This window comes from Gekko japonicus, unplaced genomic scaffold (genome assembly GCF_001447785.1).
Source record: "Gekko japonicus isolate JY-2015 unplaced genomic scaffold, Gekko_japonicus_V1.1 scaffold175, whole genome shotgun sequence".
In the NCBI taxonomy this organism is placed as follows: domain Eukaryota; kingdom Metazoa; phylum Chordata; class Lepidosauria; order Squamata; family Gekkonidae; genus Gekko; species Gekko japonicus.
The window spans coordinates 633086-660521 of NW_015166425.1; the positions used below are offsets into that span (position 1 = coordinate 633086).

Consider the following 27436-nt stretch of genomic DNA (forward strand, 5'->3'; position numbering starts at 1 on the left):
TACCGGCCAATTAAGGCCATCGGAGTTCCACCGCTGGCATTCCAGACGTGTCTTCTTTCCCTCCGCACCTTTTCCCTGTTTGACAGTAGACCCTTCCCTCCTCCAAATCCCGTGCTTCTTTAATCCCCAGTGCAAGGGAACTGCAGGCACAGCAACGCAGATACTTGTCTTTCTCTGTTACCGTGACTTTAAATAGCTGTTTGGGATCGGGGAAGCGACTTGGTGCCTGCTGCTCGCCTTCATCACCATAGTTACGCTCATGTACACATAAAGCGGCCTTATTCTGAATCAGACCTTGGGTCCATCAAAGTCGGTATCATCTACGCAGACCGGCGGCGGCTCTCCAGGGTCTTTCCCATCACCCACTCCCTGGTACTTTCAACTGAGGATGCCGGGGATTGAACCTGGGACCTTCTGCACGCCAGGCAGCTGCTCTACCGCTGGTCCACAGCCCCTTCCCCTAAGCCACGCCCCCAGATGAATTTTAAGGCGAAAAGCGACATCGGGAGTTCCCGTCACAGAACGTCAGCACTGCATGCGGCACGGCCCTCACCGGCGCGGCTCTTCTCCTGCCGCTGTCGAATTTGGCTGTTTTGGGGACGGTTGCCGAGAGAGGCCCTGGTTGCATCGCCACCTCCCTCTGTGTGACGTCACAGTGCCCCGCAGCGGTGCTCGGTGACCACCGGGGTGACATCACCGGTCTCCGAGTGACAGGAAGTGGCGGCCGCTCCTGACGTCTAGCAATCACTTCCAGGTTGCAGTCCAGTCTGTGCTTCAGCTCCCTCTCTCAGCAGGAGACTCATTCCAAGGTTGCGATGAGTGTAGAGTTCAGGTAACTCACCTGCCTCAAAGTTCTCTCTCCCACGTCTCTGATTCGGCGACCTTTCTGCCATACCTTGCCTCCCGTAAAAACTTTTTGCCGTATTCCTTAGCGGCGGGCCTTCATTTTTTCATTTGCAAGGGATGCCACTGCCCCTTAAGCAGAGCCTGGGGTTCTCCCTAGGTTCCTGGCTCGCCTGCCTATTTAATTCCAAGAGCTAGGAGTTTGAACAAAGTTGAGGATTGGAGTAGGACACCTCTCCCAGATAGCTGAGGGGACTTTAGAACAAGGACTGAAAGGGGCTGTGGCTCAGTGGCCCCAGGTTCAATCCCCGGCATCTGCAGCTTAAAAGGATCAGGAAGCAGGTAAAAAGAGAATCATAGAGTTGGAAGGGACCTCCAGGGTAATCTAGTCTAACCCCCTGCACAACGCAGGAAATTCACAAATACCTATGAGGAAAGGTTAAAGCGCTCGGGGCTCTTTAGCTTGGAGAAACGATGACTGAGGGGTGACATGATTGAGGTTTAGAAGATTATGCATGGGATGGAGCCGGTAGAGAAAGAAGTACTTTTCTCCCTTTCTCACAATGCAAGAACCCGTGGGCACTCTGTGTAATTGCTGAGTGGTCGGGTTACAACGGATAGAAGGAAGTCCTTCTTCACCCAAAGAGTGACTAACACGTGGAATTCACTGCCACAGGAGGTAGTGGTGGCTACCAATGCTCCCTCTAAGCTGTGGAGTCTTGTGAGCTACTGGCATTAAAGCTGTGAGCCAGCAATTTGGCTACTGTATAAATTAGTTTGCTCTGCAGCCATCTTTCCTGAACTAAGACAAAAATGTGTGATCCAGAGGCTAAAAAACTGAGCTAGCTCACACTAACTCAGCTTAGACAGAACACTGGTGGCTACAAGCATGGATGGCTTCAATAGGGAATTGGATAAACGTATAGAGCAGAGATCCATCAGTGGCTCTTAGCCACAAGATATACATAGGAACTCTGGGGCAAGTGATGCTCTGTCTTCTTGGTGCTTGGGGGGGGCAACAGTGGGAGGGCTTCTAGTGTCCTGGCCCCACTGCGGGACCTCCTGATGGTCTCTGGTATTTTTGGCCACTGTGTGACAGAGAGTGTTGGACTGGATGGGCCATTGGCCCAGCATTGGCTTCTCTTGTGTTCTTATGTTACCTCCCCCCCACACCCCCAGTGATCCCTGTTCCATGCCCAGAAGATGACAAAAAAACTCCAGGATCTCCAGCCAAACTGGCCTGGAGAAAACATACTGCCCAACCCCAAAGTGGCGATCAGCATTTCCCTTGGGGGTGTCAGAAAGGGCCACGAGAACTAAGCCCTGATGCAACCCTTCCTGTCCTCCCACTCATGATCTGCCTAATGATGTGAAAGACCTCCGCCTGAGACCCTGGAGAGCCACGGCCTGTCTGAGTAGACAGTACTGACTTTGATGGACCAATGGTCTGATTCGGGATGAGGCGGCTTCACATGTTCATGTGTGACTCCAGGGATTCCAGACTTTCCAGCTGCCTAGACCAAGTTTGATAAAACAGAATTTTAAGCGGGTGCCTTCTTCTAGTTTGCATTTGACATTCGTGGAAAACGCACATTTCCAAGTGAAGCCGAAGCCTGATTTTAAACACGATCCTGGCGAGTGAAGGGCACCTCCCCCAAGGAGCTTTGCAGTCACACAGCATCTCATTTAAACAGTCAGGCCAAATTTAAGGGGCATCACGTGAACTCAAACTGCCTTTGCCTTCTGTGACTGCTGGTTAGAGAGAGCTCAGATCTCAGTGAAACTCTCCGGGCTTTCCTCTGGGACTTTGGGGCAGTTTCTGCACATGTTGGTGGAAAGCGCTGTCAATTTGCAGCTGACTTGCGGGCGACCCTGTAGGGTTTTCAGGGCAAGAGACGAACATAGGTGGTTTGCTGTTTGCCTGCCTCTGCGTAGCAACCCTGGACTTCCTCAGTGGTCTCCCATCCAAGTACTAACCAGGAATGATCTTGCGTAGCTTCCAAGATCTGACCAGATTGGGCTAGCCTGGGCCATCCAGGTCAAAGAAAGATATGAACAGAGGTAGTTTGCCGTCACCTGCCTCTGCGTAGCAACCCTGGACTTCCTCGGTGGTCTCCCTTCCAAGTACTAACCAGGGCTGACCTTGCGTAGCTTCCAAGATCTGATCAGATCGGGCTAGCCTGGGCCATCCAGGTCAAAGAAAGATATGGACAGAGGTGGTTTGCCGTCACCTGCCTCTGCGTAGCAACCCTGGACTATCTCTGTGATCTCCCATCCAAGTACTAACCAGGGCTGACCTTGCGTAGCTTCCAAGATCTGACGAGATCGGGCTGTCCTGGGCCATCCAGGTCAAATACAGATATGAACAGAGGTGGTTTGCCGTCGCCTGCCTCTGCATAGCAACCCTGGACTTCCTCAGTGGTCTCCTATCCAAGTACTAACCAGGAATTACCTTGCGTAGCTTCCAAGATCTGACGAGATCGGGCTGTCCTGGGCCATCCAGGTCAAATACAGATATGAACAGAGGTGGTTTGCCGTCGCCTGCCTCTGCATAGCAACCCTGGACTTCCTTGGTGGTTCTTTCTTGGTGACTTCCTGTGTGCAGTTCTGGAGGCCTCATTTCAAAAAGGATGTGGGCAAAATCGAGAGGGTGCAGAAGAGAGCGACGAGGATGATCAGGGATCTGGAGACTGAGCCCTATGGGGAAAGGCTAAGGGCCTTGGGAATGTTTAGTTTGGAGAAGAGGAGATTGAGGGGGGACATGATCGCTCTCTTTAAATATTTGAAAGGCTATCATATGGAGGTGGTTAAGAAGCTGTTCCAGTTGGCAGCAGAGGATAGGACCCGAAGCAACGAGTTTAAATTACATGCAGGAAGGTATCGGGCTGGATATCAGGAAACACTTTTCCACGGTCAGAGTGGTTCAAAGGTAGAATCGGCTGCCTAGGGAGGTGGTGAGCTCCCCTTCACTGGCAACCTTCAAGAAGAGGCTGGACGAATATTTGTCAGAGATGCTCTAGGCTGGTCCTGCATTGGGCAAGGGGGTTGGACTAGACGGTCTGTATGGCCCCCTTCCAACTCTAGGATTCTGTGTCTCCCACCCAAGTACTAACCAAGACCAACCTTCTGTGACTGCTGTTTAAAGGAAGGCCAGATCTCAATGAAACTTTCAGAGCTTTCCTCTGAGGTTTTCGGGCAGTTGCTTTACATGCTCATGGGAAGTGCTGGCAGCTTGCAGCCAACTTACGGCAGCCTTGTAGGGTTTTCAAGGCAAGAGACATTCAGAGGTGGCCTGCCATTGCCTGCCTCTGCGTAGCAACCCTGGGCTTTCTTGTGGTGGTCTCCCATCCAAGTACGAACAAGGGCTGACCCTGCTTAGCTTCTGAGATCTGACAAGATTGGGTTCGCCTGGGCCACGCAGGGCAGGGCAGTTTCCGTGTGGCCTTCTGCAAATCAGGCCCTCAGTGTGGCTTTCCCGGCCTTGCAGACAAACCCACCAAAGTCAGTAGACCACACAGCTTTGTTACTAGCCCACTGGTACTGGTGAGTCATTTGCCGCCTAAATGAAAAGCTCTGCCTTTAAGAACATAAGAGAAGCCAATGTTGGACCAAGCCAATGGCCCATCCAGTCCAACACTCTGTGTCACACAGTGGTCAAAAATACCAGGGGCCATCAGGAGGTCCAGCAGTGGGGCCAGGACACTAGAAGCCCTCCCACTGTTGCCCCCCCAAGCACCAAGAATACAGAGCATCCCTTGCCCCAGACTGAGCATTCCTATCTACACCTTGTGGCTCATAGCCACTGATGGACCTCTGCTCCAGATGTTTATCCAATTCCCTCTTGAAGCCGTCCATGCTTGTAGCCGCCACCACCTCCTGTGAAGCATGGTTGCCTGCCGGTGATATTTGTTCACCCAGGGTGACTGAGCCAGTCGTCGTTTGCACGCTTGGCTTTCTTTCCAACACGCAGTGTGGAGTTGGAGGAGCTCCACGGCTGTGTCACCACCACTGAAAAGGCCCCGCTGTCGGTCACTACTCACTCTACTTTGGAAGGTGGGGAGGGGGCACTGAGAGCAGGGTCCACCGTGAAGATCTTAATGGGCAAGTTCACGTGGATGCAGGAGGATCCATAGCCTCTCTACTACTTCTTCTTTTTATATAACTTTATTTTTATTAACTTATTTTCAATTTTTTACAACTCAGTAAATAATAAACGTACCTTGTACAATATATAGTACTCAATAGTCAAAATAAGTTATTGAACAATGTTTAAAATAATCAGTAAAACAAGTCTGTATACTTAGTAGATAATACATCAGCATTGTTCTTTGACGAAGTAACATATGAAAAGAATGCAAACCATTTTCCCACAAACGCGGATTCTTTAGAGGGGTTTTTAGCTGCCAATAGCTGCGATGCAATCTTATCCATGGCTATTATGTCCCATATCTTCGAGAACCACTGCTGAAGCGTTGGAGTATTTTCTGTTTTCCAGAATCGGGCTATTCGTGTTTTGGCAGTGTTTAATAGTAATGAGGCGAGTTCAGACATGTTATAGGTGAGAGAGGCAATTTCCCAATGATTTATGAGTATAGAAACTGGAGTTCTTGGAATTCACAGACCAATGATTTTGTCCATAATTGGAAGAGTTAGGGCCCCAAAAGGTTGCACCTTAGGACACGACCACCAACAGTGTAGAAATGTTCCTGTCTGCCCACAACCTTTCCAGCATTTAGGGTCTTTTATAGAGTTAGAGTGGGAATAGTCCCAAGTGGTGTCATATACCATCTTGCAAACATTTTGTCGTTTTGAAGTCGGATGTTAAGCGATTTGGTAGTATATAGACACGAGGACCCGATTTTAGACCATTGGCCATCTGTCAGATCTGTGGCACAGTCCTTGTGCTGTGCCCACAGTCTCTGCTTCTCAGTCACACTCTTTTTATCCTGTCCTGCCTATAGGGAGCTCTGGGCAGCACGCACTGTTCTACCGTCCCCTGTTCTATCCGCATAACAACCCTGTGGGCTCAGAGACGGTAGCTGGTCCAGCAAGCTTCGTGGCAGAGCGAGGTGATGAAGTCAAGTCTTTCATCTCCCAGTCTGATACTTTTAACACCACCCTGGCTTAGATGTTCGCATAGGGTATTTTTAGAATCATAGAACCTAGCGTTGGGAGGGACCTCCAGGGTCATCTAGTCTAACCCCCTTCATAATGTAGGGAATTCACAAATACCCCCCCCCCTCTGAATGACCCCTGTTCCACGCCCAGAAGGTGACAAAAAACCTCCAGGATCCCTGGCCAAACTGGCCTGGAGAAAATTGCTTCCTGACCCCCAAAGCGGCGAACAGCATTTCCCTGGGTGTGTCAGAAAGGGCCACGAGAACTAAGCACTGAGGCGACCCTTCCTGCATTCCCTTCTCATGATCTGCCTCAGTTCACAGAATCAGCCTTGCTGTCAGGTGGACATCTAGCCTCTGTTTGAAAACCTCCAGAGAAGGGGAGCCCCACCACCTCCCGAGGAAGCCTGTCCCACCGAGGAACCGCTCGAACTGCCTGGAAGTTCTTTCTCGTGTTTAGGCGAAAACTCTTCTGATTTAGTTTCAACCCGTTGGTTCTCGTCCGACCTTCTGGGGCAACAGGAAACAACCCCGCACCATCCTCTAGGTCACACGGCCCTTCAAGTACTTGAAGGTGGTTATCCTATCACCTCTCCATCGTCTCCTCTCCAGGTTAAACATACCCAGGTTCCTTCAGCCTTTCCTCATAGGACTTGGTCTCCAGACCCCTCACTGTCTTCGTTGCCCTCCTCCGGACACGCTCCAGCTTGTCTGTATCCTTCTTAAATCGTGGTGCCCAAAACTGAACGTGATGCTCTAATTTTTTTTTGTCTCACCTGTCTCAGCTCCTGCTATGTGACAGTTGCCCAACTCAGCTTCTGTTTCTCAATCTCCCCCCCCCCCTCCTTTTTGTCCTCCTCCAGCAGCGACCAGGACAGGGGGCGGCTAACCCCCTCGCCGGACATCATTGTCCTTTCCGACAATGAGGCTTCCAGTCCCCGCTCCAGTTCCCGGATGGAGGAGAGGCTCAAGGCTGCCAACCTGGAGATGTTCAAGGTGAGCCACTTCTCCGCCCCGGTTCCTGCGAAGGAAGAGGCCAGGAGCGCTAAGGACTCAAAGTTCCCGCTCGGATACCAGATATTAGTCCGTTTGGCCATACAGCATGCACGGTCGTCGCTTCTTCCAAGGGATCTTGGAACTTGTAGTTCTAAGGGGGTGCTGTTCCGTGTGCTTTCATCGAGGCCCTTAAGTCTTTGCTGGTTAGACAGTGGTTTCTGGGGTGATTCTACCCTCCGGGCATTTTCCCGGGGCATGCAGCCATGGGAAAGTGCAAACCGCGCCGCTTGGGTAACACGTGAGATCCCGGCAGGAGCTCCAAAGCTCATTAATGTTTTTGCAAAAACGAGGTTACGGCTTGTGCCCCGGGGCCGTTCTGGCGTCCTCGGCCTCTCTGGCCGTGGGCCAGAGGAGACAGGGAGATCCTGTCCGTGCACGTCTGCAAGCGATCCTTTTGCTCCCCGCCGCTGATGGGGCGCCTCTCACCTCGACCCCGTGTGTCCCCCTCTCCCCAGGGCAAAGGCGTCGAGGAAAGGCAGCAGCTGATCAAGCAGCTCCGGGACGAGTTGCGGCTGGAGGAGGCCCGGCTGGTGCTGCTCAAGAAGCTGCGGCAGAGCCAGCTGCAGAAGGAGAACGTGGTACAGAAGGTGATGCGTTGCACGGGGGCCCCTCGGAGGGGGTGGTGGGTTCGTGGGGCGCACGACGGTTCCTGGACGGTGTGCCGTGAGGACGGCTGAAAATCTGAGCCCCCCCGCCAGATGCCGAAAATCTGAGCCCCCCCGCCAGATGCCGAAAATCTGAGCCCCCCTGCCAGATGCCGAAAATCTGAGCCCCCCCCCCCCCCAGATGCCGAAAATCTGAGTCTCATGCCAGATGCGTCCACCATCCTTTGTCTGTTAGGACAGGGAGATTGTGCACGGCATTGGTTCCCCTACCCGCATTTCCCCTACCCCCATCTCGTCTGTGACATCATCTCATGGGAGGGGCCCCTGGGATTCTTTGACACTCCCCCTTGTGCCCCCTTACGGTCATCACCGTTCACCTAGCACAACCCCCTCACACACACACCCGAGCCCTGATTCGGGTCAGGACAGATCACCGGAAGGTAGGTTTGCCAGCATCCGGTTGGGGCCCGGAGATCTCCCGGAATCACAGGTGGTCTCCAGACTGCAGAGATCAGTTCCCCTGGCAAACATGGCCATCTTGGAGGTCTCCTCTCTGCTGAGCTGGTTCCCCTCCGTGAACTCCACCTCCCCAGGCTCCGATGCTCCCTCCAAGCTGTGGAGTCCCGTGAGCAAAAATTCTGCTTTGTGAGCTGCTGGCATGAAAGTTGTGGGCGAGCGATGGGGCTGCTGCATCAATTAGTTTGCTCCAGAGCCCTCCTTCCTGAGCCGAGACAAAAATGTGTGAGCCAGTGGCTAAAAAGCTGCGAGCTGGCTCCACACTGACTCAGCTTGGAGGGAACAGGGCCAGGCTCCACCCCCAGATCTCCAGGAATTTCACAGCCGGGAGCTGGCAACCCTACCTGGCAGCAGTAGCTCCGTTCTGGCATGACTGGCGTTCCCTCTAAGCTGAGTCAGTGTGAGCCAGCTCACAGTTTTTTAGCCTCCGGCTCACACCTTTTTGTCGTAGCTCAGGAAGGAGGGCTCCAGAGCAAACTAATTTTTGCAGTAGCTAAATCACCTGCTCACAGCTTTAATGCCAGTAGCTCACAAAGTGGAATTTTTGCTCCCAAGACTCCGTAGCGTAGAGGGAGCATTGTTCAGACCCCAGCCGTAGGTTTGCTCTGACAGTGGTTCAGAACCCAAACGGCCATTTGAGCTTCCAGACATCCCGGCAGGCCGTGGTTTTAACACCTGCGCGCCTGCTTTCGTTTTCAGCTTGGTCCTTGCTCTGGTCTCTCGGGGGGAAGCGGAACAGCACCTGCAGCCATGGCTTTGTCAGTTCAGGCGCTGTGGTCAGCCACGATCAGCACATCCCATGGTCTGCAGAGCTGCTCCAAGCCCCGCTTTGAGTCACTGACTCGCCAGTGTGGTGTAGACTTCTGGTCCAGACATCCCCCGCCAGCCCGCTCCGCACTCATAATGTCAAATCGTGGTCTGGTGCTGTGGGAACAGTCCCCGGGCTTGCCCCTCCCCCTCTCTTCCCCATGCGGTTTAATTAACGACCACCACATTAGATTCCAGGATATACGAACCAGCCCAAGTCTGCTTTGTGCATCTGTGGCTTGCTGGTTTACACTTCCGTGGCTTGCAAGTTTGGGGCAGAAGCAGACAGACATAGTTTGCTGATTCGACTCTTCAACGAGAAACTGCCGGAAACGCCGGGGGGGGGGGGGGGATGTTCCGGGAGCTGGAATGGTTGTCGCATGACGTGCCCGTTTCACAGGAGATGATGTCGTGTGACATGCCTACGTCACCCGGAAGAGCCAGTTTGGTGTAGTGGTGAGGAATGCGGTCTCTAGTCTGGGATAACTGGGTTTGATTCCCCACTCCTCCACATCCAACGTGCCTATGTCCTTCCGGGTGACGTAGGCACGTTGCGTTCATTTCTGGTGATGTTGCTGTGGGGGGGGGGGGGTTCCTCCCACTGGCTGGCGGTGGACGGGAGCCCACGAAACCGGGGTGTCCCCCGCCCCGAACTGGGGAACGGCAACCCTAGCTTATTCCCATAGTCCCAGGTGATGGTTTGGGGTTACACGCAAGTTGACCCACAGAACCCTTGCTCGGTGCCACGTCCGAGTAGAGCCAAAATTAGCCCGGCCGCTCCACGTTTGCTAAGGACGGTAACGTCCCTGTTCTTCTGGGGAGTTATCGAGAAAGAACACGTGTATCCTTGAAAGGTGGAGTGAAGCAGGTCTCCAGTTTTGATCCAGGGAGGCCCAGTACTGCCGGTACCTACGGCACAGGAAACCAAAGCCCTCCATCAAAAGTAATACCAGCGTCGCTGTCTCTGTTCTCTGCTAGACTCCGGTGGTTCAGAATGCAGCCTCCATCGTTCAGCCATCTCCTGCCCATGTCGGACAGCAGGCTCTGTCCAAACTTCCCTCCCGGCCTGGAGCTCAGGGGGTCGAGCCCCAAAACCTCCGAACATTACAGGTAAGGAATGCGGTGGTCCGCTGGTTCTTCCTCTCACTTCCCGAACTGTTCCTTTTGGGCTCTGGAGCGTGACAATCGCGAGTCCCTTCGGGAGACGCCTGCTACTTAGCTGTAGCAGTGCAGTGTCCCACGGTCGCAGGAGTTCCAATCAGCTGTTGCCCTTTCCGAGTTTAACGTTTGACGTCTCGCAGAGTTCAATTCCCGTGTGTTCCAGAAGCAAATTTTGCAAGGTTGCAAAATTTTGCCCAGAGTCATTATCCTTGTCTCGTGCGACTGAAAAAAATTGGCTTGTCTTGCTTTCCTCTCGTACTCGCCCACCAAAATCTAATTGGCTTGGCTTGAAAGTGAGAATCCTGTATACTGCTGTACCCTCCCATTAATCTGACTTTCACTTACTTTCCCCTCGCATTCATGCATGTCCTTTGCAGACAAGGCAGGCCCCCCTCTGTTCACCCTGTGCAGGACCAGCAAAGCACTGTCTCCTTCAGGCCACAGGGTGCCAACAAAACACTATCTCCTCCAACCGGCAGGATGCAAACAAAGCGTTTTCTCCTCCACTGATTCAGCGGGACACAAACCAATGCTGCCCCCACCCATAGCACCACGCGACGCAGGCCGCCCTTCACCACAGGCACAAAGCGTTTGAGGAAGCGCGCGCATGCTCGTAAAGAATGGAAGAGCCACTCAAAAATAAACCTTTCCGGGGTTGTCTCAGTAGCAAGCCTGTTTGAACTCGTCTGCCCTTCATTACGGGTTTCTTTCTTTTCAGTTTTAAGCTTGCAGAGATCAGCCAAAAAGCACACAAGCGGTTAAGATTTCATGAGTCGACTGCATAGCAGGATAGAGCCCCGGGTAACTCCTGTGTCGGCATCGCTCCTTGCCAAGCAGCAGGAGGGAGCTTCGAGAGACCCTTTGCTTTCTCCAGGTCTTCTTCACTGCGCGGTCTGTCATGGGAGATACTGCTGGGCTTTGAACGACGCCCCTCTCCTGTTCCTGTCTCTTGGAGACCTTCCTGTTGTGTTTGAGGAGGGGGGGGCGTTTTCCCCTCGTAGGGCCGGCCAGCTCTTTCCAAGAAACCCCCCCTCTTTTTCCCCTCCGCACCATTGCATCGGTTCCCAGAAACGCATTAGCATTGCGTTGACCTTTTTTACGACGTGCACGACGCTAGACGCTCCGCGTTGGGGGATAGGGGGGAGGGTGCGGCCACTGCGCCTGGATCCCCGCCAGAAGACATCTTGGCAGCCCAGGTCCTTCAGTGGGAGCCTCTTCCCTGAAGACAAAAGACACACCTTCATGCTCAGGCAGCCAGCTGTTTTGCCGGCATCTGCTGCCACGACGAGGCCGGATGCAGAAGCCGGGAAGCGAGAGCCCAGGACGACTTAAGAACCTAAGAGAAGCCAAGGTTGGATCAGGCCAGTGGCCCATCCAGTCCAACACTCTGTGTCACACAGTGGCCAGAAATACCAGGTGCCATCAGGAGGTCCAGCAGTGGGGCCAGGACACTAGAAGCCCTCCCACTGTTGCCCCCCCCCCGCCAAGCACCAAGAATACAGAGCATTTAGGGTCTTTTATAGAGTTAGAGTGGGAATAGTCCCAAGTGGTGTCATATACCATCTTGCAAACATTTTGTCGTTTTGAAGTCGGATGCTAAGCAATTTGGTAGTATATAAGAACATAAGAGACGCCAATGTTGCATCAGGCCAAAGGCCCATCCAGTCCAACACCCTGTGTCACACAGTGGCCAAAAAGACCAGGTGCCATCAGGAGGTCCAGCAGTGGGGCCAGGGCACTAGAAGCCCTCCCACTGTTGACCCCCTCCCCCCAAGCACCAAGAAGACAGAGCATCCCTTGCCCCAGATGGAGAGTCCCTATCTATACCTTGTGGCTAATAGCCACTGATGGACCTCTGCTCCATATGCTTATCTAATTCCTTTCGGGAGGGCCGTTGTGGGTTTTGCTCATGGACTTGTTCTGACTCAGGAGTGGCCGGCGGGTGGATCACTGGCAAGAGGTGGCCTAAGAGAAGTTCACTGCAGCTCTAATACAGACACGCCGTTTTGTTTCACACGCCAATGTTTACGCCTCTTTTTGGCTTTTGAAGAGTAGCCGAAGAGGCCCGCCGGATCAGAACAGTGGTCCATCTAGTCTGGATCTCTGCTTCCCACAGTGGCCAAGCCGGATACCTCCGGGAAGCCCAGAAGCAGGGTGTGAAGCAGGCCCATAGCCACGGTGGGGCTTTGGGGGGGCCCGCCCCCTTTCTTGAAGGCACAGCCCCACAAGAATGTCTCCTGTAAATGCTTTTCTCAGTCATTTAAAAACATTTTTTTAAAAAAGGCGTGTGCTCCTTTAAGCAGAGTGGGCTGCTGCAGTTGACTATTTCCCACACCGAGCAAGGGGGTTGGAGTAGGTGACCTCTAGGATCCCTTCTAATTCTGTTTCAAGAAACTGGTCTCCTTGAAAAGAGCTTTTCTGCCGTAAGTGTGAGCTGTCTTGACTATAGAAGTCATCACCCCCACCTGCCGGCTTGTTGTCAGAATCGTTGCTTAGGCTGGCAGAAGTGATTAACTTGCAGCCGCTGAGAACCGTCATCTAAAGTGGTTGACAGCTTGCAGTTTACAGATCTATTCTGCTCACACCTTTCGATTGGCTAAATGGCTTTTCTTTCTGCACTGAGAACTGCAGCCTCACCAGAAAGAATTTGCCCCACCAGCCACAAAATCCTGGCTCCGGGCCTGGCGTGAAGGCCATCTGGTTGCCTCTCAGCCCCCGACGCCCAGTGGCAGAGTGCCTCTGAAGCTGGAGGTTCCACTTAGCCGTGAGAGCCACGAAGGACTGATTTAAGCTCGAGGTTGACGAGGCAGAAGCGCCTCCCGGTGGGTCTTTGCACTTACACAGCATTTTGTCGACACTTTGGCTGCTCCTCTGCAACACCGTCCTCGGTTTGGGCAGCTGCGGTGTGCTTGTTAACCGCAGCAGGGCACCTTCCTGAGACACTGGGTCTGTTCTCACGACCCACTCATGAGCTTCTGAGGGTACCCCGGCTCATCGTTTGAAAACGACCGCTGTGCAGACATGTCTCGCTCGAAGCGATTTTGCCGCCGGTCCGTTGAGCCGGGAGCGGGCAGGCGGCGCAGTGCCAGCGAGGCTCAAAAGTTCCGTTCCAGTCCTGGAACTCAAAACATCCCTGAGCTGGTCAGAGGGCTCCAAAGGAGGCAGAGACGCAGGATCATAATGCCCCTATATAAATCAGTGGTGAGACCTCATTTGGAATACTGTGTGCAGTTCTGGTCACCACACCTTAAAAAGGATATTATAGCTTTGGAAAAAGTGCAGAAAAGGGCAACTCGAATGATAAAAGGGTTGGAACACTTTCCCTATGAGGAAAGGTTAAGGCGCTTAGGGCTCTTTAGCTTGGAGAAACGACGACTGAGGGGTGACATGATCGAGGTTTACAAGATTATGCATGGGAAAGAGCAGGTAGAGAAAGAGGTACTTTTCTCCCTTTCTCACAATACAAGAACTCGTGGGAACTCCATGAAACTGCAGAGCGGTCGGGTTAGAACGGATAAAAGGAAGTCCTTCTTCACCCAAAGAGTGATTAACACTTGGAATTCACTGCCACAGGAGGTGGCGGCGGCGACAAGCAAGGACGGCTTCAAAAGGGAATTAGATAAGCATGTGGAGCAGAGGTCCATCAGTGGCTATTAGCCACAAGGTATAGATAGGGGCTCTAGGGCAAGTGATGCTCTGTCTTTTTGGTGCTTGGGGGGGCCAACAGTGGGAGGGCTTCTAATGTCCTGGCCCCACTGGTGGACCTCCTGATGGCACTGGTATTTCTGGCCACTGTGTTGGACTGGATGGGCCTTTGGCCTGATCCAACATTGGCGTCTCTTATGTTCTTATGTACACCGCTGGCTCTGCTGCTCTTAACGGCCCTCGGCTCTTGAACCCTCCAGCGGCTTTTCCGGAGCGTCGGCCCGCCGACTGGTTCGGCAGCCCAGTGGCCGATATGCCCGACAAGCCGCTAAGCAGCTCGAGGGTTGCGTGGAGACACTCCCGCATGCCCGATGTGGGGCCCCCGCAGTATCATTCCCACCCCCGGTGTTTAGACTTGCCAGTCTCCCGCTTGGCCGCCAACCGAGAGTGTCGGCCATGGGGTCTTATCAGGAAAGGTCAAATAAAACGGTGCCTTTCCGGCACTGCCGCCGCGCTCCTTCTCAATAGACTGGAGGTCAGTGCTCCCTCTAAGCCGCGGAGCCTTGTTAAGCAAAAATCCTACTTTGTGAGCTATCGGCATGAAAGATGTGAGCGAGCAATTTGGCTCCTGCATAAATGAGTCTGCTCCGGAGCCGTCCCTTCCTGAGCCAAGACACAAAATGTGTGAGCCCGGAGGCTAAAAAACTGCGAGGTAGCTCACACTGACTCAGCTTAGAGGGAATACTGCCGGAGGCCACTCTGAAGCTCCTTGGAAACCCACATGGGGCTCTTCAGTCACCAGAACAGGGATGGCGGAGGCACTTCTCTCCCAGACAGGGGCCGTGGCTGCGGGGGGGGGGGGGGGGGGGGGGGCGGGTTGCCCGGCCACATCCTTGGTTGCACCAATCAACTCAAGACTTGGGTTCGCTGTAGTACTGCGTACTTCACAGCTGAGGACAGCGTTCTGCTCTCTGCACCTTGGGTCAGTCACAAGAGAGCCAGTTTGGTGTAGTGGTTAAGTGTGCGGACTCTAATCTGGGAGAACCGGGTTTGATTCCCCCCTCCTCCACTTGCACCTGCTGATGTGACCTTGGGTCAGTCACAAGCTCTGGCACAGCTGTCCTTGAAAAAGAGCAGTCTGTGTCAGAGCTCTCTCAGCCCCACCCACCTCACAGGGTGTCTGTTGTGGGGAGGGGAAGGGAGAGGAGTTTGTAAGCCGCTCTGAGACCAAGGGCCGGGTATAAATCCAATCTCTTCTCTTCTTCTTCTTACTCCAATCTGGGCCCTGCCGCTTTAGCTGTCCTGAGAGGCGCCTACTCCACGTAGTTTGGTGTGGTGGTTAAGTGCGCGGACTCCAATCTGGGAGAACCGGGTTTGATTCCCCACCTCCTCCGCTTGCACCCTTGGGTCAGTTACAAGCTCTGGCACAGCTGTTCCTGAAAGAGCAGTTTGTTTCAAGAGCTCTCTCAGCCCCACCCACCTCCCAGGGTGTCTGTTGTGGGGAGGGGAAGGGAAGGGAGATTGTAAGCCACTCTGAGACTCCCAAGTGAAGGGCAGGGTATAAATCCAATCTCCTCTTCTTCTTCTTCTCTCTTTTCTGCTTCCTTCCCATCCAGGAGCCAACCTACCTTGATCTGCCCTCCCCCCCATCTTCAGCTTTTCCTCCTTCCCACCTCTGGCAACCTCATGCAAGGAAACCTCTGGCCCAGGTGAATGGTGACCAACCCCACATCAGGGCCCAGTGGTACAGGCATGAAGCCTTAAGAACTTGTGAGTGGCAGTTTGGTGTAGTGGTTAAGTGTGTGGACTCTAATCTGGGAGAACCGGGTTTGATTCCCCACTCCTCCGCTCGCACCTGGCTGGATGGCCTTGGGCAAGCCGTAGTTCTGATAAGAGCTGTTCTTGAAAAAGAGCAGTTTCTGTCAGAGCTCTCTCAGCCCCACCCACCTCCCAGGGTGTCTGTTGTGGGGAGGGGAAGGGAAAAGGCGTTTGTAAGCCGCTCTGAGACTCCAAGTGACGGGCCGGGTATAAATCCAATCTCTTCTTCCTCTTCCTCTTCTTCACGTCCTGAACACATGACGCTGCCTTCTGCCGAATCAGACCCTGGGTCCATCGAAGTCAGTCTTATCTACTCAGAGTGGCAGCGGCTCTCCTGGGTCTCAGGCGGAGGTCTTTCCCGTCCCGATCGCCCAGTCCCTTTTTAGCTGGAGATGCCGGGGACCAAACCTGGGACCTTCTGCACGCCAAGCAGATGCGCCGCCACTGAGCCACGGCCTGCCTTCAGTCCCAGTGCGTCTTAGTCCCACTGCTCTTAAAGGCCGTGCTAGGATCTGAACTCCCCTGGCCCAAATGAGGCTCCTTAGTTGTTGTTATTATTATCATTGTTATCATTGTTATCATTGTTATTACATTACATTTCTATACCGCTCCTTCCCGGAGGCTCGGAGCGGTTTACACATATACATTTAATCGCCTAACTAGGGCCACACACATATCAGGGGAGATGGATGCCTTACCAGGCACCTACGCAGCGTAGGTCTTTCTGTGGTGGGGTCTTGCTAGGACCAGGCGGTCGTGTCCTTCGGCGGAGGTCTTTTTCCGTCCCTTCTGCTCGGCTTCCTGGGATGGTCCTTTTATGGCGTGCGGCTGCACGATGAGGTTGCAACTGGTCTCTGTCCCGGAGGCTCTGACCGTGCTTACGTCACCACGCCTCCACACCGCTTCCAGTTGCCTCCCGCGTCGCCTGCCGTCTGCCGCCGATCCGTCGCCATGTTCCCTCTACCGGCTCACCGCTTATCAATTCACCGCATCGTCCAGCCGCCGCCGCTGCCCTCCAATATTGGAGGTAGGGTAGGGTGCCCCCCCCCACACTCTTAAGGAGTGGGTACCCATTTGTCTAATTGCCGTTAAGGGCTTTCGAGCCGCTGGGTTGGGCGGGAGCTAGGATAAGGGCCGGGAGCTCACCCCGGCCGCGGTGGGACGCGAACAGCTATTAAGGCTGTTCGGAGATAGTTTTACTTGCAGGCGTTTACTGCCTGCGCCACCGCTCCCAGTGCCCTCACCTGCCCCGGGCAGGCAGGACTTTTTGTCCTGCCAAAAACTCTGCAAACCCCACCCCGTCAGCTTCAGCTTAACCCAAGGTCCGACGGGTTCCGCTGGCTGATGGGTGCGCCTCCTCTGGCTGACCAGGAAACCCTTTGTCAGGTAGGCCTCCGACAGGAGTTACAGCAATGTTCCCCCCATGAGGATTCTTCTGGGTCACCCCTTTGGGTCACCCCTGGTACGACAGGTCCCTCTGCACTCAGTTCCAGAGCGCGTCCGTAGTAGGGCCAGCGTTCGGTAGGGATCATTAGAGAGCAGGCCAGGCCCCGTGGCTGTGGGAGGAGACCACCACTGGGCAGTGTCAGCAATCCCCACCTTCGGAGCTGTGGCAGGCATGGCCGTGGGGCAGGCCTCCCTCTCCCTACCACGCATTCCACGGCCAGGAGTGGAGGTGGCGCCTGCCCCTCTTCCTCTTACCCTGCTCATCCAGGTAGCCAGAGCGCAGGCCGCAGTGACTGCAGCCCCTGCCCTCCTCCGCTTCGTTCGCCTGGCAGAGAGCGGGCAGCAGCCGAGATGTGGGAAGGAGGTGGCCGTGGCTTTTTGCTTGCTTGCCTTGGTGGGTGAGCAAGTAGCAGCGGTGGGTAGGGGCAGTCGCTCCCCTGCCTGCCTTCTCCCCGTGTCTTAGCGGCACCTGGAAAGGGACCTGCCAGGCTACAGGGAGGCCCACACGGACTGCCCGGCAGCACGGCGTGCATGACCTGGAACACTTCCCAGAATCTTCTGCCTGTGCTCCCAGGTTTCCAAGAGGACAACCTGATAATGGATACAGTCGAAAAGAGCAGGAGTCCAGCAGCACCTTAAAGACTAACGAAACCGGTGGCAGGGGAGGAACTTTCATGAGTCACCGCTCACTTCTTCAGATAGATCAAGATGAGTAGCCGTGGGAGTCCGTCTGTAGCAGTCGAAAAGAGCAAGAGTCCAGGAGCACCTTAAAGAGACTAACAAAAGTTGTGGCCGGGGAGGAGTTTTTGTGAGTCACCGCTCACTTCTTCAGATACTCACTTCGGAGTCACCGCTTACTTCTGCAGATGTCTGAACTGCACATGCGCACAAATGCGAAACGCTTGTGTGATCGCGCCGCGCCGCTTCTTGGCCACGCTGCAGCATCGCTGTGTGATCGCCAGCTAACAGCCGAAGCACGGAGACTCGGGGGACCGTGTGATCGGGCTACCGCGCTTTATTTTGCTCCGGGGTGAAAAGACACACACACACACACACACACGTTATCTGGCCCATGTGACGGGGGCCATAGTTGTCCTTGGGTGTAAAACTGGAGTCCAGCTGCTGCTGGCCGATAACTCTGCTGATGGAGGATGAAGGAGCCAGCCAGCCTCGTCTGGATGGGGTTGTCCTCCCCCAACCGAAAGGAGCCAGTGTGCCGCTTGAGGGTGGGCTGTTGGGGTCTGTTTTTAACTGTAGGAGTTGCAGTATCCTCTGTGGCACAGGATGCCCTTTGCGCATCTTGGGAAGTGCAGCGTGGCCGTGTTTCTCCATGCTCTGATCCCCTGTAAATTGGGCTCCTGTAGTACGCTGTGCATGGGACCGGCTGTGCTCTGCATGCTTCTATTTCAGTGTGCCTGCTGGTTCAGGATTTTCAGCAGAGGTAGTTTTTTGGGTGGTGTCATGTGCGGCGGGTGATCAGTGAACGCAGGGCCTTTTTAAGTGGTGGCCCCTCATTGTTGGCATTCCATCCCCACAGCTGCTCACCTGAGCTCTTAGAGATGCACGGAGACTTATTTTCTCCCATTTTCTCAGGCTTTATGTTGACCGGATCAAGTTGTGTCACTTTTTTTTTGTTTGTTTTGTTTTTACTGTTACAGAGACTAAGTTGCCAGTAGTTGTATTATAATGGTTTACTTTTTTTTTTAAACGGCTGTTGTATTCCTGAAAGCTGCCTTAGCAATAGCTTTTGATGAGAGATTGCAGGGTATCGTTTTTTAAAAATATGAAATCGTTGTCTGCTTGTTTGTGAAATGTCCCACTCCAGGCTGCTAGTGTGGTTTATCAGTCTCACTGATAAAATATTATACCCCACACTTATCCCCTCTGTGAATGGGGCAAGTTATGGCCCCCCCGGGGGGGGGGGGGGGGGGGGCTCAGCAAATCAAAAGCTAGCATCCTGGGGTGAATGCTAGGCTGAGACCCCTTTTCTTAGTATGGTCGTTTCCCAAGTATGGGGTTGTTGTTGTTGTTGTTGTTGTTGTTGTTCTTCTTCTTCTTCTTCTTCTTCTTCTTCTTCTTCTTCTTCTTCTTCTTCTTCTTCTTCTTCTTCTTCTTTTAAATTTAGAGGATCGTTCCGTCCCAAGAGCTCCACCTGCACCCTGGAATGGTGCTAGTCAGGTGCCGGTTTGACCACCTCAGTGAGGACTAGAGCCTTAAACGATAATTGGAGTGAAGGAAAATGTGTACGTGTGTACGAAAATGTGTAGGAGCCAGTTTGGTGTCGTGGTTAAGTGCGCGGGCTCTAATCTGGGAGAACTGGGTTTGATTCCCCACTCTTCCACTTGCACCTGCTGGATGACCTTAGGCAAGCCGTAGTTCTGATAAGAGCTGTTCTTGAAAAACTAACTGTTTCTGAAGAGCTCTCTCAGCCCCACCGACTTCACAGGGTGTCTGTTGTGGGGAGGGGAAGGGAGAGGAGTTTGTAAGCCGCTCTGAGACACCTTTGGGGTAGTGAAGGGCGGGGTAGAAATCCAATCTCTTCTTCTCTTTCTTCTACATGACGGTGGAAAGCGCCATCAGATCACAGCTGACTTTATGGCGACACCGTAGGGATTTCAAGGCAAGAGACAAACAGAGGTGGTTTGCCATTGGCTGCCTCTGGGCGGTCTCCCATCCAAGTTCTGTCCTCTAAGCGCCCATCCTCTAAGCTAGGGGTGTCAAACATAAGGCCCGGGGGCCGGAACCGGCCCATCCACGGCTCTTACCCGGCCCTCAAGCAACTGGTATGTATGGAAGTGTAAGGTAGCCCCCTCTTTTATGGTATCCCTTGGAGAAAACCTAGTCTTGCATATGATTAAATACATTTATTGGGGTTTTTGTGGGTTCCCCAGTAAATCAGTTGCTTTTAATGCTAGGAATGTTGCTTTTGTTTGTATTTTGAGTAAAAAAGGTATCTCAGTTGAGTTTGATGGTGTCCTTTATAAAGTTTATATCTCGGGTACGTGTTATGGCACACGTGGCCCAGCCCGACAAAGTGACTTTTATGTCCGATCCAGCCCTCGTAACAAATGAGTTTGACACCTTTGCTCTAAGCTGCGCATGTGAGCGGCCGCTCATTAACACAGGAAGCCCCGCTCAGCAGCAGTCCGGAGCCGTGCAGGGCCTTGTTATCGCCCATCACCCATTTTAAGATTACAGTAGTTATGCCCTGCTCTGGATGTGAACTGTCCCGCTCAGTGGGGGGGGGGATTAGAGGGAACATTGGGGTCAAGCCTGCTTAGCAGGTGAGATCTGATGATATTAGGCTACCCCGGCCCATCCAGGGGAGAGCTGAAGGTATGTACCTCCGTTGTGACGCTTTGAAGGTGGAAAGAGTCGCATTCCTTAAGGTAGAGGGAGATGCAATCCAGGGCATCGCCCCCAAAGCTTCAAGGTGTGTCCGGTTCCCACCTGAAATGTACATCCCTTCCCCCCCTCTTTCTCTCTCCGGACAGGGTCACAGCGTCATCCGGTCAGCCACCAACACGGCCCTCCCCCACATGCTTATGTCTCAGCGTGTCATCGCGCCGAACCCCGCCCAGCTCCAAGGGCAGCGCGTCCCCCCGAAACCAGGCCTCATCCGCACCACCACTCCGAGCATGAGCCCAGCCATCAGCTACCAGCCGGTGAGTTGCGTGGGGGGGGGGGGGGTTCCGGGAAAGGCTGCGTGTCGGGGCAGCTCTCAAAGCGGAACGAGGACCTCCTAGTTCTCTCGGAGGCCAATGCAGAGCTCCCGTTTTGTGGCGATAAGTAGGGTGGTCTACCTCAAGCGGGGGCGGGGAGAGAAGGAAGGCAGTCCCTGCCAAGGCGAGCCAGGCTCCGGCCGGGGCCACATCAGAGACGTTATTGAAACATTATTTCATTTCATTATGGTGTAGTGTAGTGGTTAAATGCGTGGACTCTAATCTGGGAGAACCAGGTTTGATTCTCCATTCCTCCACATGCAGCTGCTGGGTGACCTTGGGTCAGTTACAAGATCTTTTGGAGCTGTCCTCTCAGGAGCAATCCTCGAGAGAGCTCCCTCAGCCCCACCTGTCTCCCAGGGTGTCTGTTGTGGAGAGGGGAAGGGAAAGGAGATTGCAAGCTGCTCTGAGACTCCTAGAGAAGAGCGGGATATAAATCCGATCTCATCTCTCCTTCTTATAATCTGCCTTTCTCCCCAGTGGGGATCCAACGCAGCTGACGTCGTTCCTCGCTCCTCTGTTTTTAACCTCATAATGAGAGCCAGCGTGGTGCGGTGGTTAAAGTGTCAGACTTGGATCTGGGAAACCCCGGTTCAAATCCCCACTCCTGCCATAGAAAGAAGCCTGCTGGGTGACCTTGGGTCAGTCACACTCTCTCAGCCTAAGTCACCTCACAGGGTGGTTGTGAGGATAAAACGGAGGGGAGGAGAACGGCGTAAGCCGCTTTGGGGTTCCTGTTCGGGGAGAATACCAGAAAGAAAGCCAAAGGAGGGTGAGACTCCGAGCCGAAGCATGGCCCCGTCGAGAGATCCTCCCTTCCTTGGGGGGTGAGGCGGGCTCGAGGCACTCTTCTGGGTCGGCACCACTGCATCGGATGCAGCGCCACCCTAGGAGTTGTTCGAACCAGATGGTCATCTGGGAACGATCCAGCTGACTGCTTGCCCAGCCCCCAGCAGCTTTGCCAGTTTGGTGTAGTGGTTAAGTGCGCGGACTCTAATCTGGGAGAACCGGGTTTGATTCCCCACTCCTCCACTTGTACCTGGCTGGATGATCTTGGGCACGCCGTAGTTCTGATAAGAGCTGTTCTTGAAAAAGAGCAGTTTCTGTCAGAGCTCTCTCAGTCCCACCAACCTCGCAGGGTGTCTGTTGTGGGGAGAGGGAGGGGAAGGAGTTTGTAAGCCGCTCTGAGACACCTTTGGGTAGTGAAGGGTGGGGTATAAATCCAATCTCTTCTTCTTCTTTTACCTCACAGGGTGTCTGTTGTGGGGAGGGGAAGGAGTTTGTAAGCAGCTCTGAGACACCTTTGGGTAGTGAAGGGTGGGGTATAAATCCAATCTCTTCTTCTTCTTTTACCTCACAGGGTGTCTGTTGTGGGGAGGGGAAGGAGTTTGTAAGCCACTCTGAGACACCTTTAGGTAGTGAAGGGCGGGGTATAAATCCAATCTCTTCTTCTTCTTTGCTCCTGGCTCCCCAGGCCTGGCATTGGAGGATCCGACCTGCAGTATCTCTGACTTGGGCACTCCAGCAGAACCAAGGGCAGGGGGAGGCTGGAGCCAGTGTTCCCTCTAAGCTGAGTTAGTGTGAGCTAGCTCACAGTTTTTTAGCCTCCGGCTCACAGATTTTTGTCTCAGCTCAGGAAGGGATGGCTCCAGAGCAGACTAATTTATGTAGCAGCCAGATCGCTCCCTCACAGCTTTAACGCCAGCAGCTCACAAAGTAGAATTTTTGCTCACAAGACTCCACACTTAGAGGGAGCATTGGCTGGAGCCGGAGCTGGCCGTGAGGAGCCTGGCACGCAGAGAACCCTTGTGCAGCGGGTGGCAGGTGCCATTCGGTGACAGGAATGGTGTGGGAGAAACCACCTTCGCAAGGACGCCCCATAACTCACCCCTCCTTTGGTCCCCGTTTCTCCCCCCCCCCCCCCCCCCCCCCCCCCCCCCCCCCCCCCCCCCAGCAGTCCAGCTCGGCCGTCCCTTGCCAGCGCACGACGTCCTCGGCCATCTACATGAACCTTGCCTCCCACATCCAGCCGGGCACAGTGAACCGGGTCTCGTCGCCGCTGCCCAGCCCCAGCGCCCTCAACGATGCCGCCAACTCCCAGGCGGCCGCCAAGCTCGCCCTGCGCAAGCAGCTGGAGAAGACCCTCCTGGAGATCCCGCCCCCGAAGCCGCCCGCCCCCCTGCTCCACTTCCTGCCCAGCGCGGCCAACAGCGAGTTCATCTACATGGTGGGGCTGGAGGAGGTGGTGCAGAGCGTCATCGACAGCCAGGGTAAGGCGCCCACGCGGGGGATCCAGGCATGGCCGGCGCGGTCAGACTGGGCATCGGGAAGGCCGGGGGGGGGGTGTCAGGTGTTGGGAGAGCACAACCATGAGGCCTGCGACCGGCACTGCAGCACCCTCGGCCTGCTGGAGCAGCCACCAGTGAGCCCGTATTCCACGGCAGGGGGTCGGGGCGGAGAAGGAATGCTGCCCTCTTGCTGGCAGGGGCCGTCAGCGGGCTGTTTGTGAGCGGTGCAGGGAGGGTCAGTGGGACCCCGGCTCAGGGACAGCGAGGCTGTGGTGAAACGGGGACCCGCCCTCAGCCCTGGGAGACTGAGGTGCCGTCCTGTGGCTCGCAAGCCCCTGCTTTTGCCCCCTCCCACCCTGCCTGGCGGGGCTATTTCTCTCCGCTACACGCTGCCACCACTCACTGAGATGACACCGCCTTCCTAGAGGGAGAGGGAGACCCCTCTGGCAGATTTCCCCACCGTGGGAAGCGGGTACCTCGATCTTTGGGCGCCCCCTGGAGAGTTGGCAACTCCTCCCATCTGGGCCCGTTTGTGTTCCCTGGCCTCCCTTTGCCCCTGGTAACGTGCAGAGCAGGGAGAGCTATGTGCTTAAGGCACACCAGGCTTTTTAAACTCGAAAAGGAAGATTTATTCTACTATATACAGGTTAGGCATGAAAATAAACACAGGCACTTCAACACAACCTGGGCACAGAAATCAAACAGGAACGAAACGCAATTCCTCAGCCCCTACACACACCCCTCTCTACCTCTGTACTGGGTTGTGGCCTCAGGCCAGGGTTCGCTTTCCCCCTCCTCGTGGTTGGAGGGAAACCGCAGCCCTTCCCTTGACTAGTCACCAGTACTGCCACCCTCCTGGGCTCTCCACCACAGATTTATAGTGGCCTGGATCGCCCACGGAGTCTGAGGGGACAGGAGCCCTCACCTGTCCACCTGCTGGAAACTGCCATCCACGCTGGAGACCAGGCTAAGGCCAGGTGGAGACTGACTCCCCCCCTCAGGAGCCAAACCCTTTATCTCCTTGGCCCCGCCCCTGGGGTGTGTCAAACGTTTCCCGCTCTTTTCCCCCAAGGCTGCTGGGAAGTGTAGGCAGGGAGGTACGGCAGCTCCATGGGTCCCTATGGAGTACCTCCCCCCTTGTAAGGACTACCAGGAGGGCATCCATTTTAGGCACTGCTGCCTCTGCCTGGCAGCCATTTCGTCACAGAGGCTAAGGAGGCAGCCGGTCAGTCCTTCCTGCCTGGGGTGCCTCCAGGGGCAGAAGCCGTGCCTGGCTGCTAAGCTACCCCACCTCCACCACCACCGCCACCCAACTGTAGAGCTGGGGAGTGACAAGGCCTCACACCTGACCTGGCTGCGGCACCAAGACGAACGCCATCAACATCACTGGGCCTTCTTGGACTACTTTGACAGTATTTGGTGGTCACATAATAGGTGATCATGTGAAAATGCTGGACCGATCAATTGACCCGTGTGGCCAGCCCCTGATCCGAGGGTGTCCAAAAGTGACTCTCATCGGGTCATCTTTAGTCAGCCTTGCATGCCACCTGCATTTTGCTTCAGGGGATCCTGATTTCCAGCCGCTACACACACACCCCAGCCCAGATTCTTCAGTGATGGAGAGCCAGTTTGCTGTAGTGGTTAAGTGTGCGGACTCTAATCTGGGAGAACCGGGTTTGACTCCCCACTCCTCCACTCGCAGCTGCTGGATGACCTTGGGCAAGCCGTAGCTCTGTCAGAGCTGTCCTTGGAAGGGCAGTCCTTGAAAGAGCTCTCTCAGCCCCACCTACCTCCCAGGGTGTCTGTTGTGGGGAGGGGGAGGGAAAGGAGATTGTAAGCTGCTCTGACACTCCAAGCAAGCGAAGGGCGGGGTAGAAATCCAATCTCTTCTTCTTCTGTCCTTGCTTGTAATAATGCATTCAGATTCTGATAACCATTATTGGGGGGGGGGGGGTTTTACGGCACAGTCAAGCGCCTCTGCCATCCATCCAGGTATCTCTGAATGCCTGGGAGATGACTCTCCTGATGACTGTCCCTTTCTCTTCCCTTCCCTTCCCTTCCCTTCCGCTCTCTCTTTTTCCGGGGATGCCCCTCCAGGCAAAGGCTGTGCCTCCCTCTTGCGGGTGGAGCCCTTTGTCTGTGCCCAGTGCCGCACGGACTTCACGCCGCACTGGAAGCAGGAGAAGAACGGCAAGATCCTGTGCGAGCAGTGCATGACCTCCAACCAGAAGAAGGCGCTCAAGGCCGAGCACACCAACCGGCTGAAGAACGCCTTCGTCAAAGCGCTGCAGCAGGAGCAGGCGAGTCTCTGCCCAGGGCTCAAGCTGGAGGGGGGTGGGAGTAGAGTTGCCGGCACGAGGACGGCAGCCGGCGGGAGACCGAAGGGGGCGGGGCTCACCGGCGATGCGCTGATGTCACTTCCGGGGGGGGGACCGGTGATTGGTGTCCGGGTATTGCCAGGTTGGACCGTAGGGTTTTGCCTGAATGCCGGGGCGTCCCTGGTGATGCACTGGGGTGTGTGGAGGATCCCCCTCTCCCAGCAGGCACTGGGCAGATCTAGCGGGGAACGAACATAAGAGAGAAGGTCACAAGAAGATGATTATGGTGTGTTTTTGTCACCATAACCCTAGCGGGGAGGCAGGGGTTCAAGATGAATTTGGACAGGGAGTCCAAATACAAGACCTCGTGGACACTCCATAAAATTGCTGAGCGGTCGGGTTAGAACGAATAAAAGGAAGTCCTTCTTCACCCAAAGAGTGATTAACACGTGGAATTCACGGCCACGGGAGGTGGTGGCGGCTACAAGCATGGACGGCTTCAAAAGGGAATTGGATAAGCATATGGAGCAGAGGTCCATCAGTGGCTATGAGCCACAAGGTATAGATAGGGACTCTGGGGCAAGTGATGCTCTGCCTTCTTGGTGCTTGGGGGGGGGGCTTCACAGGGGGGGGGGCTTCTAGTGTCCTGGCCCCGCTGGTGGACCTCCTGATGGCACCTGGTACTTTTGGCCACTGTGTGACCCAGAGTGTTGGACTGGATGGGCCATTGGCCTGATCCAACATTGGCGTCTCTTATGTTCTTATGAGTCCAACCTCTCTGACGTCCTCACCCAGGCTTCTCTTCTGTTTACTGGGATGCATCTTTCTTTCTTTACTTTTTCTTATTTTGTATTTTTCATATGTGCATGTGTGTGTGTGCACCTGGAAGTCATGGCGACCTCTGGTGACTGACCCCTAATCTTGGGGTCCCCTGGCTAGTCTACACACAACGCCAAAGGATGATAATTATTCCTTCCCTCAAATTGAAAAAAAAAAGAAGAATCATGGGAATTGTAGTTTTTGTGGGGTGGTGGAGAATTCGTCGTTGACAGTCTTCAGACAGGAGGATGTGGGGCAAAGAGAGCCATGCTTTGCGGAGGATGTTTCAGGCCGGCTGAGAGGCCGTCAGAAGGCCCTTTGAGGCTCTGAGCAGGCGGGGCCTTGTTCTGCGCGGGCAGGTACGGCTGCGCCATCTAGCTCAACGACCCGCTTCCTTTTCCTTCCGCAGGAGATAGAGCAGCGGCTACAGCAGCAGGCAGCCCTGTCGCCCACTGCCGCTCCCGCCGTGTCCAGCGTCAGCAAGCAGGAGAGCATCATGCGACACCACACGCTCCGCCAGGTAGGCTGCCTCCCCCCCTGAGGCCGCCCCCCCCACCTGCCCTCTTCGCGGCTTGGGCTTGGCCGCAACCCCCTCCCCCCGCGCCACCTCCCTTCTGGCAAGAGCCAAATCCTGCACCCGTGCCACCTGAATTTTGCATACACCGTAAATCTGAGGGTGTTCGCATACTTTGTTTAGCACTTTTTAGCAGTTGGTGTATCCGAATCCCCAATTTTTCGCCACTGCAAGAAATTCGCGCTGTCTGTCCGCCGCTCAGTTTCCCGGCTGCCCTGTTTCATTCCTCTCTTATCTTCTGCAGGCACCGCAACCCCAGAGCACTCTGCAGCGCGGAATCCCCACCTCGGCCCGCTCCATGCTGTCCAATTTTGCGCAGGCCCCACAGCTCTCCGTCGCAGGCGGCCTCCTTGGCATGCCAGGTAACACGCCAGATGTAGGGGTGGGGTGGGTGTGGCGAAACGGGGACCTGCCCTCAGCCCTGGGAGACCGAGGTCCCGTCCTGTGGCTCGCAAGCCCCTGTTTTGGCCTTCCCACCCTGCCTGGCGGGGCTATTTCTCTCCATTACACGCTGCCACCACTCACTGAGATGACACCGCCTTCCTAGAGGGAGAGGGAGACCCCTCTGGTAGATTTCCCCACCGTGGGAAGCGGGTACCTCGATCTTTGGGCGCCCCCTGGAGAGTTGGCAAACCCTCCCATCTGGGCCCGTTTGTGTTCCCTGGCCTCTCTTTGCCCCTGGTAACGTGCAGAGGCATGGA

At 54.8% G+C, this 27436-nt stretch overlaps 1 protein-coding gene across 1 annotated transcript in view; it reads left to right on the forward strand.

Moving 5' to 3' along the window:
• Positions 1-27436, forward strand: part of GATAD2B (GATA zinc finger domain containing 2B) — a 67156-nt gene that overhangs the window by 37005 nt on the left and 2715 nt on the right. Inside the window, exons 3-10 of the mRNA XM_015411729.1 lie at positions 6824-6956; positions 7472-7603; positions 9923-10054; positions 20509-20679; positions 22691-23006; positions 25122-25324; positions 26571-26681; positions 26980-27097. Of these exons, the coding sequence (XP_015267215.1) occupies positions 6824-6956; positions 7472-7603; positions 9923-10054; positions 20509-20679; positions 22691-23006; positions 25122-25324; positions 26571-26681; positions 26980-27097 (1316 nt within the window). The remainder of the gene's footprint in view (positions 1-6823; positions 6957-7471; positions 7604-9922; positions 10055-20508; positions 20680-22690; positions 23007-25121; positions 25325-26570; positions 26682-26979; positions 27098-27436) is intronic.